This window comes from Danaus plexippus, chromosome 23 (genome assembly GCF_018135715.1).
Source record: "Danaus plexippus chromosome 23, MEX_DaPlex, whole genome shotgun sequence".
NCBI lineage: Eukaryota > Metazoa > Arthropoda > Insecta > Lepidoptera > Nymphalidae > Danaus > Danaus plexippus.
Window position 1 is genome coordinate 881,881 of NC_083551.1, and position 20,343 is coordinate 902,223.

The window sequence follows — 20,343 nt, forward strand, 5'->3', positions numbered from 1 at the left end:
TGGATCTCTGAAGATCAAAGCGTCAAAATCTCCACTATTATATTGTTTTCCTAATGGTCAATTTATGAAAACAATGTGCCACCAGTATTTCTTTTGCGTTATCTCCTTATTAAATTAGTAAGACAATTATATTTTCTATTAAAAATACTTTTGAACAAAAGATGACATATTTTATTTAAAGATATTTTATCATCACACGTAAGTCCAAGATTAGCCTGAAAATAGTTGATTTCAAATTGAATGAAATCAAAACTATTTTAAAAGACTATATTCTTGTTTATGATTCCTATTCAAATGGTTTTTTTTAAATATAATTGAGCTGTTTTTTTTTTTGGTGTCGGGTCTGTAAACTCTCATGAAACCCCGCCGTTCTCAGGGAAGAGCGAAGGGGACTGTCAGACTCTTACTGACTAGAACCCAACCCGTGCTCCTCATGTACCCGTATGCCAACCCACCCGGGTTTCGCTAACCCCCGACAGGTACTGACCCACCAGATGGTCAGGCGGGCCCCGTCACCCACTCTGCGGCCGTCACCCGGCCACAAGACTCATCTATGAGGCGCGCGCGGATTACACGCCGCCGCCTCGAAGCCTGCAGCTGTTATCGAACGACAAGGAGCCCCGATTCTGTCGTCCATAGGCCGCGCTCTACGGTTGCCGGAATTCAGCCACCCTAAACTACGGCGGCCAATGCGTCTGCTGCAGGAGGGGAGGCAGACTGCTTGGCTCAAGCTGGGCACTCCGCCAACCTATGCAGCGCCGTATCGTTGAGGCTGTTACCACAATGGTGGCACTAGGACGTCTGCTCCCGGCCTATGCAACATAGATATTTCCCGAAACACCCGTGTCCGGTAAGTACCTGCGTTAGCTGGTAGCTGAGGGCGCCATGGCTCCTATTGAGCCACTCCTCTAGAATGGGCTTTACCGCCGCTACAGCGCCGTGCCCCGCCGTGGGTTGCGCCAAGCGCGTCTGCCACTCCGCCACTAGGACTTGGCGGAGCTCCGCTTTCCGTGTCTCAATCTGTCCAGGCATCAGGCGTTCGTCTCCACGCGCCACCAATAGAGCTTCGTGAGGAGCTTTGCTTCGAGGTCCCAGAGGGGGGGGGATCCAGCTAGGAGGCTCGCTGCCTCAAAGGAGTTCGTAAAGTACCCTCGTAGGATCCTAATAGCCACTACGCGCTGCGGCCTTCGCAGCGCAGCGACGTTGCGAGCCGTCAAGGCCTCTGCCCTCACTGGCGCGGCATATAGCGCCATCGACAATGTAGAGTCTCCGGCACGAGGAGTCGGGCCCCCCAGGTTGGGCAGCAAGTGCGAGAGTGCAGAAGCGGTGACCAACAACCTGGGGGCGAGCCGTGTAAAGTGCGGCCTGAAGTTCCACCTACTGTCGAGGATAGGTCCAAGGTACTTCATTGTCGACTCGACAGCGATGAAGACCCCTTCTACTATGATGCTGGACCTCGAAGGCGGCTTGATCCTCGGCCCATGAAAACACAGGGCCTCAGGCTTTTGCAATGCCACCTCTAATTCCAGCCGCCGTATTCTACCCGCGACACCGTGTAGAAGCGCACCGCGTAGAGCCCAGTCATACCCTAATAATTGAGCTGTAGACAAACTACAATTTTATAAATATATCCCCATTCCTTGACATTTAATAATAAAATAAAAAACAATAAGAGCTGCTTAAATGTTAGATAAATAATAATTAATTAGTAAAAATACTATTACAATTAAATGATATTAATTTATATGACCTAAGGTTAAAATTGAAATCATCAAATCACGCTCTACGATTTCCTTTATACCTCCGATATAAAAAAGTTATGTAACTAACTAACTAACTGGGTTACGGAAACATTTTAAATTAATTTATTTTGGTGTTTTTTTTTAGTCAACTCAATCAATCGGGGTAAAATTAATCAAAATACACATTGATTAACAACTTAAAGAAATGTGCTTCCCAAAAGAGTCAACGGATAACGGAATATTGAGGTCCATTGGTCACGTTTATTTCATATGATAGGTACTAGGATACCATAAGCATGCAGTAGTAATTCTCAGCACGAGTCTCGCACAACTTTCAGTATGCAGCTGCGTGTAATCGAGGTAGGACGTACATTTTCCAATTTTATCCTTCCATCGTAACATTGGGGATTCATACACATAAACTCAAACCAGACGTAAATACCAGGGATGCATAAATGACAAAGAGATACAATGTTCTATAGGATACTGATTTATTCACACGTGTTGCGCGTTGAATATATATATGTATGTGTGATAGGTAATTTAAGAATATTCACACAGCATACTTAATCAACAATTAATAAAAACATCAGAATTAATATCGGTGCATTTAGAAAACCATCCAAATATTTTCATTTGCATCTGTACAGTCTTTTTCCTATTTATATTTGCTTTAATGTAAAAATTTTATATTTAAAACGTACTTTATGAATTTGTTTTTTAATTACATAATCGAGAACAAAATTATGTACTTGAAGTAAAACTTTTATTACATCGCCTTAAAATATTTATCTCTATATCTCTTATTATAGCTAGACGCTGGATAGAAGTACAGTGAATGATGATCGGCAGTGCTTGGTTCGTTTAGACTCATATACCATCAGTCTACCATATGTTACATGTATATTTATAATCAGAAAATTTCATCTCCGCTATGTAAATAAAAGTATCTCCAGCGATAACTCATTGACTGTTAGTTTGTAACAAAGTGTTTAAGTGCATAATGTTCAAAAAGTTTTTTTTTATTATGTGTAACCTAACCTAACCTTATCCTTAAATTTTATAATACTTAAATTAAATGTGTTACTAATTTTGACATAATAATAATTTATTTTTGTATCATGTTTTTGACACCAACTTGATTTTTTTAATTCCTTTTTTAATAAATATTTAGTGGTTATTTTTATGTTTGAATTAATTTTTTTATACAAAATTTGCATCCAGTAATGATTTTAAGTAATGGATAGTCTTAAAAAGGATGTTTCAGGAATAACAAGACGCAGCAACTTGATATAGAATAAATTCAAAACCAAGCCAAGCGAAAAAATTCCAATAGAATGAAATTTGGTATGGACAATGTTTGACAAAAAAAAAACGATATATTCGAGAACTTAACGATGATGATGATGATCCATACCAATCATAACTTCGTTTGCTTTGAATTCAAAAAGGACCTTTATTTAGAGAACATGAAATAAAATGTATATGTTTTTTGTCTTAAATATAACTAACTCATTGTTGGACTCCCTTAAAAAATCTTAGGGTTAAAAGTAAATAAAAAATTTAGCCTCTCTAAAGGAACGTTTCAAATGTGGAATTTCCATCACGTTTTTCATGAATGATGAGTACTGGGAGTTCATGAACACAGAGGAGAGGAATTAAAACATGGTTCACAAAGCTTCCAGTAACTCCACAGTATTTGCCCAACTGTGACTGGGGTCGCACGTTTTATCTATCAGCATTATCTAGAAATATCTTTGTTCTCCTGTATACTGGTTGATACAAATTGAATCTAGAAACAGATACCGGGAACATATATTTTTAAGGATACATATTAAAACCACATGCTATTACCGACACTGAAACGGTAATTTACTATATTATAATATACCTAGTTCTTTTAAAAGTTTAATCATTATCATTATAATCATCTTCGTCATCATAAGACCATGACAGTCCATAGCTATACGTAGGCGCTAATTTATGGTAAACTTAACTGTTGTTGGCCTATAAATTTGTTACATGAGCTCTTAATTAAATGCAAATAAGTGCAGAAGTACAACATATTTGATAAATAGATACGATGTAATTTCACCCTCGATGAATCAATAACATGGAGAATCGGATGTTCTTGTGTTTTATACTTTCCTAGTACCTGTTGCTAGTTTGAGCTTGATTCAAATAATATTCTGTGACAAAAATGAGAAGCAACCAACCCCTACTGGTGGCTGGTGCATACTGAGCGAGATAGATTCCTAGTTCTGCGAGATCCGTGCTTCGATTTTATACATCATGATTATGAACTCCTGGTATCAAACTTATAAAATACATGTGACAGTTTAACTTCACTTGCTTGTTTAACAACTTGTCTTGCAACTTACTTGTCTGTCTTGTCTTCTTCCACTTTTTTTGTCCGATATCACATTTGAAGATGAAACTTAAAATATTGGAAAAATCCTCCCAATTTTGAAGACGACCTTTTTTTTATTAAAAACCTAGTAGGATAAATATATATAGTTAGGATCTATTACGCTACCCCTTAAAATTTGCCTTCCAACAAGAAGAACCTGTTACGTAACGCCTTTCTATCATTGGAATTAGGAGAGCATAAAATGTGAGGGTTAAAATATGACCGATGAAATTTATTCCTGCTCAACATATATTTATAATAATGTTTATTTAGTTTTATACAGCTGATATTGATTATATGTAGTGATTTATAATCAGAATATTAAGTTTATAAAGTAACGATTATTTATATATACCTTAGTGAACACGAGACACCTCGATAGTTTTAAATAAATATTTATATGAAACATTATATTTTAATATTAATAATGATTTACCACAATTAAGTTTAATTCTCCTTTTAATTTACAAAAACATAATTATGTAATGTTTATGATTTGTTAGCTTTTGCCTGCGACCCCATGCGTGAACATCAGAGATTTTTTCCTGCATGTGACTACATGCTAAGATTTTATACAAAGTTAAATTGCGACAATAACGGACTTATTACGAAAGTTCATCTTTTTATTAAAAGTAGCTTTCAGTGAAAAAAAATTAATCCTACGGCCCCTTAATCCGAACTGCACTTCATGGTTCTACCCGTGTAGCTTTAGGATCGGGATCGGGATTGGGATGCAGCTGAAGTTTTATAGGCTAATTATTTGAATTATTGGTACATATCACGAAACGAAAATGTGGTGCGCGATTTAACCGGCGTAATTTTAGTATCGCGACAAATGGTGGCCTATATCCTTCTCCAGGGTTCCATCTATCACTACACCTCAATTCATCGAAATCCGTACAGCGGTTTAGGCCCAAAAAGTAACAGACAAACAGACGTCAAGACAGACGGACATACTTTCGCTTTTATAATATTATTAGAGATGTTCTTGATCTGAGTTTACATGACTCCATATGAGCTATAAATCGCTCAATTTGTAAACTATTCGTTAGCATGATATTTTTAATATATGGATATATGCTCCGAAATAAAAATGTCTAATATTTTCTGTCTTTAAAGAATTTGCACATAAAATAAACTTGAAGAGCGTTATTAATATTTGAATAGCTACAAAAATTGTATAGTTTACATTGTCTTGATATTCGCAATAACAAAAATATTGATTAATGTTAAAACCCTGAACAGGAATAGTATATACAATTCGAGGCTTTTGAAGATAATTGAAATATAAATTAGATTCCAACCGATTTACAAATCAGACTCAACAATTGTAATGAGACTGAATATTCGATTTCTTCATAAATCTAGGAATTAGATTCAATGAAAATGGTTTTATCTCTTCCTTGTTAAATAACTTTTATATCAGGGCTTAGCTACACTGAAAAAGAAATTGCTTTTCGTTCATTCCTATCTTTGTTGCGCCAGTCGTCGAAACATTCGCTAAGATATTATATTGTTAATTTTGTTTTTTTTTTTTTGTTGAACGGTTATGTAACAAAATGAGAGATTTTAGAAATATAAATATATATAAATGTAGCTTTAGATAAGTTTGTTGGAGTTCGCCAGTTCCAAAAGTTTATACAATTAATAAATCGTTACCAGTAAATCTCTTTATAATTTCAAAGAACATAAGTTTTATGCATTTCATACGTTTCACGTGCTCGGTGATATTACTCGCTCAATTTACTTACATCCCTAAACAGGATAGGATGGACACTTTACAGTTCCTGAATTCTCGCAAAGGTTTTAAATACACCTCTGCACTTCTATGCTATCCTGGTACTGATGTTATAAAATAAACGTGACCAAAGGAACTTCAGAACCAAACCTCAAATTCGAATTGAAAAACATGTTTAGGACACCAAATAGTATTAACATATTTCTTTAGACAGTGTTATCTGCATTTATATGTAAATTAAATAAGAAGCGCTTTGATAATTTCAATCTGTAAAAGAATTCAATAATTAATTCATCATAAAATTAATTCTTAAATCTTCTTAATTTCTTAATTTTATAGACATAAAAAATATTTGATAAAATCAAAGTTCTGATAAAGAAAGCGTTTCTGTAATGTAATGTTTCTTAATAGCAGTTAATAACATAAAAGTAAATTGAAGAGAAATGTTAATTTAGGCCAAATTTGGGAAATTTATATAAGTATACCAATCAGAACATCAAATAGGAATTTAATACGAGATATATGAAAAAGACATGTTTAAAATAATTGATCTTTATCTCATCGACTCTACTAACAGAAGCAAAGCATATTTTTAAGCATAAAAATTTTTACCCCTTATTTAATTACAGAGTAACTTAAAACAGAGCTTTCATCAAAAAGTATCTGCGAAGTTGCGAATTATTATTATTTAATTTTTCCCCAATAAATTGATTTTACGACAAATAAATTAGAAGAACATATGAAAATAAGAGAACTCTATTAAACCTTACGTATATAAAGATCTGGTTTATAAACATACGAGGGTATATCATCATTAGCCCTCGGCTCACTCTTGTTTAGATTCGTTACTCATCTAGTGGGTTGTTGGTTAGGAAATTGTACTTGAATTTCAATCATTACTTATTACCATTTTCTCCCAGCTTCAGAAATTATCATGATGGAAGAAAATTACCTTTTTTTTATTAAATTTATTCCAACTAGTGATCTTAATGTGAAATTCATTAAATTTTCAACTTTTAAAATAGTTGACCTCATAGACGTTTATTATTTGCAAGAAGATAATGTAAAACAATACTTTCCGTATTCTTATATTATATTATTATTGATATATTCTTCAGTAATTTCAGTTAATAATTTTAATATTTCTATCCGGATATCAATAAATTTATTAAGGTTGGATAAATAAGCCTTGATCGAGACATTATATTGTAAATTAATTACCAGAATGAATATGTGTGTCTCGGTTGACAGAGGTCCAACGGGATCTTCATAGAAATCGAGGACAAGCCTTTTCACGTAATGTTATGTCCTGACATGTAATTTGTCCCAACTGTCAACCAAATTTTTGAATTTGTTCTAAAGCTATACTAGAGATATACTATATATATATTAGATTCGTGTTTATTATATATTTTACACATACATATATTAATAACTATAAAGTTTTACATATTTAATTAATAAGTGTTTTATTTTTAAAATGTTACTAATCATTATTCTACATACATTACTCTACATTATTCTACCTGTTTTGATAACAATTTTTTATATCACCGCGATCAGGACAAAATAAAAATCAATTTAAAACAATTGGTTAGTATATTATGTAATACAAAATGATATCATTAAACAAGCAAAATATATTCAATTAATTTAATCTTCGTTTTATTTGTGTACATAATTAAAACCTTTATGATTTGAGAAACAATGACCGAGTATTAGTAAGGTGATAGTAGTATTAGTGTTATGGGTTATAACTGATAGAGGGTAAAAGTTCGTTTTCCTTAACAATTCCTACAAAAAGTTAAATCATTTATTAATTTATTAATCTTTACACTCCTACCTATTTAATATATTTATATAAGGCTGACTACATATAAATTATATCTTAAACATTCTTACTAATATACATATAATATAACTTCACAATTTTTTTTTTACCAAAAGTGTTACGTTCATAAACCATCCCATTGAAGGTATTTATATATGTATAACAAACTGGACACTCTCCGTATGTAGTTTGAACTTGCAAACTTGTTGTAAGGTTGTGTCCAGGAGGTTTTATAAGGGGACTGATGTGAAAATCTCATGTTTAAATATTTTAACGTTATTCACTACAGTTTATCTTATATTAAACGTTGATAATTTTGTTATAGAATTCTATAAAGATATATAAGTATTTATTTTATTATTCCCTAACTGGTTTCGTTATGTTATAATAACGAATATTAAACATTTAATACTGTAAATAATAAATTTCAGGTTTTGGGTAAACCAAAGACAGGATTACATATAATATTATTATGTCTGTTATTTTATAGGAACATATATTATGCAGACTTCTCTTTTCTGACATCAATCAGATGTCATATCTTGAAGATGAATCCGATTATTTTTCCGTATTTTCACAGCAATTGCTGGGGAAGATTTATACATAATTTATGATTCATGTTTTATGGTTTAGTTATATTCACCTGTAATAGCAAAATATGCCCTATAGTACATATACACACGGAAGATATTTCTATACATCACAAAGCACCATAATTATAGTTAACTCTTATTACGTAAAGGTTTAGTATAAAGTAGACTCAAATAAATACAATCCAAGTACCCGAGACGGTATTATGAAAATTGGATTATGTTCTTAAGTGATAAAACGTGTGAACATGAAAATGTGACAATGTAAAAACATCCTTGATAATATTTTAATTTATATTGGATTATATGGAAGAAGTGAAGGAGAAGAAAGAGATAGCTATAGTTTCCATCTCTCTTGCTCCAATTTAACTCTTTTAAAAGTAGTCATTCAGTTTTACTATAGTCCAGCATATAGTTTTTCCTTCATGACACATGTAAATTCATAATGACTAGTAATGTACAGTAAATAGCATTAATATTAATATCTATATATAATTTATAATACTTAGTAACATTATTCAAAATTTGTTTCAAACACAAGATAAATTTATACTATAACTTATTATGTCAAGACAACAAAAATGTTAGATAACAATTTCGTAGCTATTTTGACAACTCACTTAACAAAGAAACATCAAAATCTTGAACGAGTGCAAGTTTAGTAGATAAACTTTTAATTAATATTATGTAATAAAAAAAATTATTCATTTAATAAAATTTTATAAATAGATTTTCAATTATTTAGTCCTATATCGTTGTGAGCCGGCATAATTATGTATTTTTTAACGACATAACACGTTAATTAGGTTAATAAAAGATAGTAAAAATTTTACCGTCCGCCAGTTCAAAGTCACGGTAACTATTCGATCACGACCTATCAGAAACGCAAATTCCAATCAACCAAAAAAACAAATTTCGAACTACCTTCGGAAAAATAAAAATGTTGACAATGAATTACTTATTTAAGACTAAAATTTTTGCTTTGATTCTCAGTGTTATAGTATGGATACATACATATATTTATTTCTATAGTTAGGTGCATGTAAGAGATACGACTGTCGAACTACTTGGCACTTGGAAATATAACAAACGGGAATCAAAATTTGTAATTAATAACTACTTAACTTTACAAATTTTTGAAATATAATGTTCAACTTATAATTAATTTTTATTTTATTTTTTATTCTTTGAACCTATAATTATTTACAAATACACGAATGCAATGTATTTCGTTTTGCTCCAATCAAACTTATATTTCATTATTTTAAAAACACTTCGTTAATTTTGAATTTTGTGTTAAATTTTAATGACACAGCCACATTAATACTGGGACGATTATTTATATTAAGAAACAAAATGTACTAGTATATGATTACATAAGTAATTACAATCTATACGGGGGATTTATGTCCTTCAGTAGATCTCACACGGCTGAGATGATGTATGTGCATAGAAGCCGCAATTTTTAACAGAGTTACAATAATTATTTTTATATTGTTTGTAGCCAAGCCTAAGGCTCTATATATATAAGGTCAGATTGAGTCATCATTTACACTATAGGTTGTATGTTAGTTTGCGTGTCTGTTGTGTAACCTTGAAAGTCTTGAAACAATTAATTACATGTATTTATAAAGACCGTTATAGATCAGACGAAGGTGACTCAACGAAAACAGGTTATATCATATATGTATATTATCAAAGTATTATGCAAATGAGAAGATTATTACAGCTTGTTTTTTACTTACAGATTAATTTGAACGAAGGCCTTTGTTATGTAAAATTTAAGACGAAAAATTTATCAAGGACACTTATTTATTACAGAAAAAATTTATTAAAGTATCGTTGAGTTCTAAATGACCCGAAAAAAACGTTTACGATTAAAATCTAATTGGAGAAAATCGCAGGATTTGGACTTAATACTTAATCTTGCATGTTCTAACAAAACAAAAATTTTATACTATAAGTTTTCGAAAAATCAATGTTAACTCTTACGATACTTACTTGACTTAATAACCCTTTTTATTATATCTTTGGATTACCTATTATTTTATTGTAAACTTTTATTTAACACACACTGTCTGTTTGTTTGTGTATAAACGTATGCTCGGGTCAAAATTAGATGTGAATTTGAAATCTGACCCTTAGCTCACTAAAGTTATTCTTAAACGAATATGGAAGACGGTTTAATATGTCTAAACCAAACAAGATCAATTTATAACAGGGGTAAATAAAATATATAGCTGATTTATATTTAAGCAATAAGTTTTTAAATTCTAAATACTATGTAATATGAAAATGTGTTGCATGAAATTTAAAAACTCTTTCTGACCGTGACCGTGTGCTATAAACCAGACTGAGATTGTGAAACACAGGACATAAAACACCACGAGATAAAAAGGAAGTAAACTACAGGACATATATAAATTTTATGTAATAAAAACACAAAATAAAAATTATTAAAACATCAAAAAAAGTATTATTAATTGTCACCGTAGGTGGGGAAAATTTACATGTAAAATTAATAAATTTTATGATACTGATATTTTAAATAAAAGGATTTTGTGGTGGTTATCGCAATATTCTTTTAACGTGAGGTTCGTTAATGAAAATATAATACCAGGATCGCATGAAACGTTGCTAGTTGTATTTTTGATTGTGAATGAAATGAAAATCAACGTATCACAAGCAATCTGCATTAATATATCAATACTGTTACATGTTTGATTTCAATTTTGCACAGGTTTGGCAATTATCGGAGCTTTTTGGACCGTTATCAGCCAGTTAACTACCACGTGACATCCGTCATTTTATCCGTTATTTAAAAGGATTTTGCCGCAAATTTGAAAAGAATTATTTAAGTAATCCAGACTCTTTAAAGATAAATCTTTTATTTCGTCGTTTAATTTGAAATTCGCTCATTATATTAAGACTCTTTGTATGTGCAAGGAAACACTATTTTAAACACAGCACTTCCTATTATAAAAATATATATTGATAAAACTTTCATATAATATAATATTAGATATCTTTTTTCAGTTCCAAAATATGAATATAAATTCGTCGAAATTCATCCTGGAGTCCCACCGTGGCGCGCTCACAATCATAGATCTGTATATTATTTATATAGTTGTACTTTAATAACAAAGAACAAGCATTCCTGAGAGAATAGCGACTTTTAAAATATATTATAAAATATTACTTAAATGAGACAACATAGTGTCAGTAAATTTGGCTCTGGATTATTGGAGTACATATGATGAAATACATTTGTATGTAGTATCCAATTGAAAAGAGCTATATATATATATATATTGAAATATAATATTTTTTTTTCCATTCACTCATTTTTTGACATTGTTTAATTAGCCTTACGTTAAAGAATATTTCCCAATCCATATTTTTACACTATTAACTTGTTAATTAAATATTGTTTCATTTAGTTTGAGTAAAACAGACTACATTTTCTTTAGGAATAATATAACTCAAAATTATCTATCTAAATTATCTTATTAAAACAATCAAATTCAGTACAGAGAAATAAATTTATAAATTAATTACAACAGAGAAATGTGATAACCACAAATCACAAAGATCCTTCGTTACATTTTAAAAAAAACATCAATCAACTTGTTTTGTTGCGTAAAAGTGTCACGTTTATTTCACATCATGAGTACTAGGATATCATAAAATTGAAGCACTTCATTCAATCCCTAGAAAAGCATTGCGGCGTGCATGAAAGAAAAATTTAAAAGAATATCGCGTTCGAGTGAAATCTTATTGCAAGAATATTTTTTACTAGGAATCCAGAAATCTTGAGGAGGCCCAGTAATGAGAGTTGATGATATTAGAGATGATAAATGAGAATATTAATAAAATATTTAAGAAATTAAAAAATATATAAATACCTAAACTGAATGTAACAAACTAATTTAATTCATATGTGAAAAATACTGAGTAGCCTGACTGGAGGAAATGCATGCGGAAGGAAAGTTATCGCGTAACTGTCAGATATGACATCTTAAACTGGAAAAAGCTACCAGGGAATCATAAGTCTGCAGGCGATCATTCCAATTGACATGATATTGATTGATTAAAAGTAAAAGTTGAGAGAGACAGAGACAGACAGACAACAATAATAGCAACATTTTTGCAACTTCAAAAATGACACATATTACGAAGATGTTATGGGTAAGTAAAATGTATGCATTAATAAATTTTAAATTAATTTTAAACGCATTATTCAATGCATTTGTTGATTATCTTTTTTTATTATTATTTTATGGTTTATTTAATGGGTACGTTCGTTTGGTCGGATGTACTTATTTAGTCCTCTATAGTATTACACCTTTTCTTTCGAATCAATATTAATTAAAGAGATTTAAAATGACAATGTTCCATGTACAAGAAATAAATCATCCTACTGATTTGTAAAACCACGCATTCAATTGAAAATTTTATTTTTTAAATGATTTTTTTTAAATAGTTTTTAAATATTGAAACATTTTTCAGAAACGTCACAAACGACTTAAAAAGTTCTTGCGATTTATATGGTCTCGGGATATGTTTGAGCTTCTTCGATCAATATTGGACTCAGAAGAGTTAGCGATAGTAGCAGTCAGCACCAATGACATGTCACCCAGATAACAGTTCTCTATATGCATACTGAGGTTTTCGAAAGCTGTGAGAGTGCCGCGCTTAAGCACACTTTCAATAGTAGATAGTGATAATATCCTAGTACCAAACAATTCTTAAATATGTGAAATTTCCTTCTAAGCGCACTCACTTCCCTTTTTTAATAGCATTTATTGCATACTCGCATATTCTAAAATGTAATTTATACTAAATTGCAGTACACTCCGGACAATATAAGAAAAGTATTAAAATATCAATAAGTTAATTTTCCTTGACGGTTCAAAAAAAAATACCTGTTAAAGAGCGATAAATTCTTTATAGTATTTAGCTGTGAGATTCAGTTTTTTTCCAGAATAAAATTAAAATATTAAATTAGGAAAATCAATAGACATTTATTGTATAACATCGGTACTAGGAGTTAATCTTAATGTTTCGCTTCTATGTTGGTAGAAGTGAAGAGTTACGTTAACATCTTGATATCTTTCAGAAAATGTTCTGTCCTATGTTTACCGTATCGGAGGATGCATGGACGTCGCTTCATCCGGATTTTATACATTGAGCGCAAACCAACACCGTTGATACCAGGAGGTCATAAATTTTGAGGAAACATTGGTTTGCATTCAGGATGTGAATTTATTAAAATCGAATTTATTCTTTGTACATTCTATATATTTATAGTACAAACAGCAGTGATGATTTAATGCGATAAAATATCATAATATTATTTATGTGTTTGGTATTTATAATTCTATATTCGGACCTATTATATTATATTATGTGATATAAAAAAAAATCTTTTCAGACAAAAGAACTACTTAGAAAAAAAACAAAAAAAGTAAAGCAAGAAATATGTATATATGTAAAGCAATGTAGAGACCCGCTGGAATGTTACCAAACAAACAACAGGAACATACACTAATATTCCCAGCCATTCTAATCCCACAAAGTGTAAAGCCCTTTCGTCTACAATTTATAGAATTATAAGCATAATTTTATAAATTCCTATCGTACTTAAGGCTTCACAGAGTGGCAGAAGCCATTTACCATGAGTTGAACATGATGCAATTTTGTTGTTCTTCAAAATAAAAAATTCGTATGGGATAATATAACACGTGGGTGTGGAGAGATTTCATCTAAGAACAAATGTATATGTATATTATTATATTCAAATCAACACACATATAAAGAAGGCAGGATCCCATAAATCATAATCTCTACAGCTCTTTCCTTAACTTTTACTTATTATATTTATACACTAATAGTCCGAGAGCCAGTAACAGATATATAAGACCAAGTTCCTCTCAAGTGATAATTAGTAAAATGCATCAGAAAATCGAACCATAAAGCCTCGTGAACGTCATCTAAGTCTTGGTGGGGGGGGGATGAGTGTGTGTAGCCTGCCATGCTTGAAGAAAAAACAATACATACACTCATTTCCTCAGCTTAAAATTTATCAAGTTATAGCTAGCCCAATATCTAACAAAAAAAAAAGTCTGCTGGCTATAAAATACTTAGCTATACGCGTCAGCTGATGTCTCGATCATGGAAAAAAAAATCTTCACTTTCAGTGATATCTTCTCCAATAAAAATTTCATATGTAACTATTGATACGTCTGGCTGGCTGTATCTCGGTGGAAAAATCGTCAGCTGATACTTTGAAGGTCATTACATAGAAGTTAGTCAGAAGCATTTACTGACTATTTAAAGACATCAGCTGAACAGGTTTCCCTCGACTCAGTGCTAGCTTATTTTTTTATTTATCACAGAAGTATATTTAAAATCAGCTTACAATTTTTCATGTGGGAGAAAATGACGTCTCTTTAATTATTCGGCATATCACTCCAATATGTGGGTTGAGGTGAAATAAATATTCCGTATCAATACTTTTTAAACTTATACGTATAAATAATATACGTATAAGTTATAAAATACTCAAATAATAATAAAAAATCCAATCCGACAAGAGAGAGATGGTTGAGAATAAAGCCAAAGCGAAAACGAAAATGATTAAATAATATTGCCATTCGTATTGTAATTTTTCATATTTCTTTTTTATAATAAATTCTTATTCTCTTTTTATCAATTAACTAGTTTGTTTTATACTAAACAAATTGATTATTTAAATTATCCCAATGAATATATGAGACGAAACCTCTTAGCATTCAATGGATTCACCGTGCGGGTGCCGGGTCCATCGCGTTGCAGGGAGGGGAGCTTCAACAGTGCCTGGGACTTGCGACCCAGGTGTAGGTTTAAGAAGCCCCTATCTAACTTGCGTTAAACGCGTCCAAGCTCCTCTCGCTACCTAACCAAATTAGAAAAGTTCTTATTGAAGTAATTAAACTGAACGCTATGATGATTACAAATTTCTAAGACTTTTATGTTGTTTTTAAAATCTAAGGTATATTTATTATATATAAATAAATAAATTTAAACCTCTCTTTTACAAACGTTTGCCCTGGGTCACGTTTTTTACAAATGTTTTGTTCTAGGCGTTCATAAATTTAGAGAAGTTAACAAAAATACGACTGTCGTGCAGCTTTCAGTATCCTCCTCCTCAGTATGCAACAGACTCTCATCAGAGTTGCACGCCTCTTTTAGTGAACATACTCGGTTTAATCTCAAACGGGAATTAGTTACCAGGATCATATAAATCGGACGTGTACACAAATAATGCCTGTTATTTCTTTTTTTATATATAGAAACGCAAAGTGAAATAAGATATTGATTTTTAATGTAACTTTGTGCTTCTTCAAAAAATTACTCCCTACACTAATTTTTGTGTATATTTATTACATCACACTTTTTTTGTCTGTTAGCGTTTTTATTCATGGTTAATAATAAGCATTATTCTTACGATAGTCATCACCTTCCAAAACCTTCATCACCACTCATACCCTCATCACCTGAAACCACTAGCCGAGCTACACTTCCACACACGTCGGCCTTGAATGTTGCGCAGGGAGTAAATACCTTTTTGTCTGCGTAGAACACCAAGGCTAGCAAACCAAGAGTGCGCATGAACTGCAGAAAAGATCTGTTTATCATGCCCACATACTATTACAAGACCAAATTAGAGACAGACATGACCACATACAGAAACAATTGCATGAACGTTTCTTGCAACAATATGTGTAGAATAATAGTAAGAAAGTTCATGCAAATAGAAAGAAATAAAATCACACCCTCTCATCATAACACATAACTAACACACCACGCGCCGTATTTACTTGATTTCGGCCTGTTAATGTGGTTAGAGCCAGCTTAACGCTGAAAATAAAAAAAAAATAGTTTTAAAACGCTGAAAATAAAAAAAAAATAGTTTTAAAAACCTAAAAAAACACGCTGCACAGCTCAACGAACAAAAAATAGAAAATAATTTTCAATTACAAAGAAATTATATTACAGTAGTAGAAGATCAAACAATCATTATAATAAAATTAGAGTTAAGAGAATAATTTAATTGAGAGTAAAAAGCGTGGGGTGCATTTGACTATATTTTATATCCCTCCTCTCATACAGAGTTAGTTACCACTGGAATGATCGTAAGATATTAAGCATATATTTTATATAAGGATATAAAAGAAAAAAAATAAAATAGAGAACAAACCCAAGAAGTGCAGATGTGCTTTATGTACATGGACAATTTAGAAGTTACAGAAATCTTTTGTGTAGATATTAAATTTTAGTATTCGTTTTTATTAAAAATTGAGACACTGTGAGGAAGGACATTTGATTAAAATTATACGACACAGGTGAAAATCATAAAATGATTGGCGCTGACGTTTATTTCACAACGTCGGTACCAGGATATCATAAAGCAGCTGTAGTCCTTTGAAAGCCTTTATTAGTAATAAAGCTCAATTTATAAAATTTTAAACTCCCTCAGTATGGGTGGACCAGATCTGGAGCTGCACGTGTATTAATAAGAAAATACAGCGTAGTGTAAATTATGTGACTAGTTTTCAGACATGATGATGTCACATTAATTAACAGTAAAGATTATTATTACATTCTTGCGCTTAATGCTACTTACTTCCTTTTTAGTATGTAAGGTTAGCAGAAAGACAGACATATGTATAACATTGTATCATATACAAATAAGATTTTCAGAAGTAGACATTTAAACTAAACTATGTTTTTCGGATACAACGCGTTTTTTATTATTTTATTTCTACAGTTTACCGGTGTTTCAATTACTTTACAGCAACCGCGATCGCTCGCAGATGAGGTGATGTTTGAAACTAGATATCCGAACAACATTGTTTCCTTTTTAATGTATGCACGTACTTTAAAATATTATGCAGTTTCTTTTTAATTTTTCCATAATTTTTATTCTATAATATAATGATTATAAATAAAACATTGTTTCGTTACTTAAAATATTAATTATTCTGTTGTTGTTTTTTAACTTAAGAAGAATAAGCAAGTTGATAATAATAATTAAGGGAAATTTATTTCATAATATCAGTACTAGGATATCATGAATAAGAAGTAGTAAAGCGAAATAGCTTTCAAACAATTATGTATCACTGTGTACCTTCAGTATACCCACCTCTGATCGGAGTTGCGCATTTATTTTACCAGGAAATTTCTTTTCCAACGTTAATTAAATTCTACTCACATACAAACTCAAACTTAAACAGATACCAGGAACATATAAACCGCTAGGATAAGGGTATCAATGGTCTTATGCAATTGATTTATGGCAGCAAAGTCAACGTGAATTGTAATGTAAAGTATAATTAAAATCACAAAACGTTTAGTTAAAGTATAAATATACAATTACAATTTATTTTAAATTTAAATACCATGAGAGTAACTAATTTACTGATTCAGTAGAATAAGCAGTCTGCGTGTCACGTAGAACAGGATTTTTTATTTATAAGTTTCCTTTTCAACTGCTTTCTTAGAATTAGTCTTTGATTGAAGACCACGGAACAAACTGTTAATAGTTTAAATGAAACTATTTTTCGGATAAACTACGCGTGCTTTATTTTTTGTTAAAACTACACACTCCCTACGTTTCGGTTACTTTTCAGCAACCGTGATCACGGGCAGACGACATGTGAATGTCTATCAAATGAAATGTCGGGAGTATGTAGTTTTAACAAAAAATAAAGCATGCGTAGTATATCCAAAAAATATAAGTTTCATTTAAATGAATAAAACTCGCGAAAGTCTTAGATATCTCATTAAGCTGGGTATAGCCAAGCGACACTAGCAGTAGACATTTGTTGAGATCATCATCATTATCATTATCGTATTTTTTATCATAGCCTTCAAGCCATCACTCTCTTCTAATATAAGTAAACCTTTACTGCCTTCCAATTGAAGACGATAAGATTTTATGTACAAAATAAAGTTATATTTTTTATTTAACTTAATAAGTTTTTCAGGACTGTAACAATAAATAAAGCAGATTTTAAACTGCAATTAGAATGTCCTAACTATTATTACAGTACACACAATCTCAAATAAATCCAAACAACATACATATTTTTCATTTCAAAATGTACACTTAAAAGTCTGGGACATTGTTGCTTTCTGTGCCTACTTAATTTTGATTTCTTTATTATGTTAATAGTTATCTATTTTAGAAGGTATTTCTGGGTTTATTCATAGGTGGTAGAGCCTAGCTGTGATCAAGTTACTGGAACTCGAACATTGTCTGGGTCAACCGGGGAAGTACCATCCTCTCACTCTCGGCTGCGTTTCGTCCGATGAGTGAGAACGCTGGTTGCCTTTGCCCTTTCCCTGTTTCCACCCTTTTCTATCCCTCTTCCACAATCAAGGGTGGCAATTCATCCGCAAAAATATGCCCTGCCCCCTTTATCATAACAAAAAATAAGTATAACACTAATAGTTTAATAAAATTAACAATAAAAAATGTTTGGCACAATGTTATATGCCTACAATGTTATCTTATATATAGGTTGAACTTGAGTTCAAATCTATTACAGTTATACTTCAGAAATCATGTTTCAATTAATGAAGCTTTATAGGAAGCTAAAGCCCATTATGTTTTTAATATTATTATTTATTTATTAATTCCTTTTCTTTTTTTTATTATATCTTACTTCTGTATTTATCTTTCAAATAAGTTATACTCTGCTTTATAAAAACAAAAACTTGTCTTTTTATTAATGTTTTTTGATTTTCTCAAAAGACAAGTTATTCTCTGGACAACACTATTATAAATTATTATAAAAAATATTTTTTTATTTTACACATAATAAATAAGTAGCTTATCTGGTAAATATGCAATTATTGTTACTAGTTCTGTGGATTTAAGAAAATTTCTATTTCTCATGACTGACTGTGATGTGTGATGAATGTTTTTTAATTAGCTAGCATTCCAAGCCAGAAATGACACAAAATGTATCTTTGGATAAAAAGAAAGAAACATTCTATCTAAACAATTATTAAAAAGTTATTAAAGTTTAACAAATACTTACTTGCAAGGCCGCACGTTTTTACAAATCATTTGTACCAGGATTTCATAAACAGGAAGTAGTTTGAAACAAGTTTTTCTTCATTTTAATCCAGAGGCCCTCTGTGAAGTGCCCTGGACTAGCTCAGACAAGAAACAGATACCAGGATCACATAAATCGCAAGAACATCGAATGTCCCACGTGATACCGATTTAAAAACAGTGAACGTGTAATACGTTAAACACATTGTCCTTCTGAAAGATCATTATGAAATTAAAACTTACATAAGTAAAGGTGCATTTTTCAGAATTCATTTATATATAATACACGATCAAATTTGAATGTTAATAATTTATGTTAATGTGTATTAAAATATGGCCTATTAATAATGTCAATCTTATTATACCACAATGAAAATTATCTGTCATAGTTCACCGCCGTTCGTGAGTTTCCTCAGATTTGTTTACTCATATAATATCAACATTACCGTATTCCTTTCCCATAGCTTTTGTCTTTAAAAGTAAGCAAGTAAGTAATATGTTTTATATGTATATTTTCTTATGTAACTTTTGGGAAAAGTAAGTATTTAGAATTACATTGAGTATCCATTACACTTTCACCGTCGGCTTTTCAATGTCCTTGCAATTTTATGTGTTCCTGGTACCGGGTAGTTCTGGTATCTTGATTCAGCTCGTCTTCAAAATAACTTTTTATTGAAATAAATTTTATAAATATATTTTTTTTACCCTGATCGATTTCTAGTTCACACTAAATCTGAAGGCTGAATGAATGGCTTGTTTTGATTTAATACTCCATGTAAACGTGACCAAGACACGTTGTCTGGTTTTTTCTCGAGTTTATTAATTAATTACATTACTTACTTACTCCCCTTCCACTTTTTTTTTGTAAGTATGTATAGTAATTATTAATCAATATAAATATTTCGATATTAATTGCATTTTTTGT

At 31.2% G+C, this 20,343-nt stretch overlaps 1 protein-coding gene across 1 annotated transcript; it reads right to left on the reverse strand.

Moving 5' to 3' along the window:
- Positions 1–1,031: 1,031 nt before the first annotated feature.
- LOC116774957 (uncharacterized) lies at positions 1,032–2,144 on the reverse strand. The gene is made up of 2 exons (XM_061523993.1): positions 2,032–2,144; positions 1,032–1,611 (listed from the first exon to the last, which is right to left on the reverse strand). The coding sequence occupies exons 1-2, from the start codon at positions 2,142–2,144 to the stop codon at positions 1,032–1,034; spliced, it is 693 nt and encodes a 230-aa protein (XP_061379977.1).
- Positions 2,145–20,343: the final 18,199 nt, after the last annotated feature.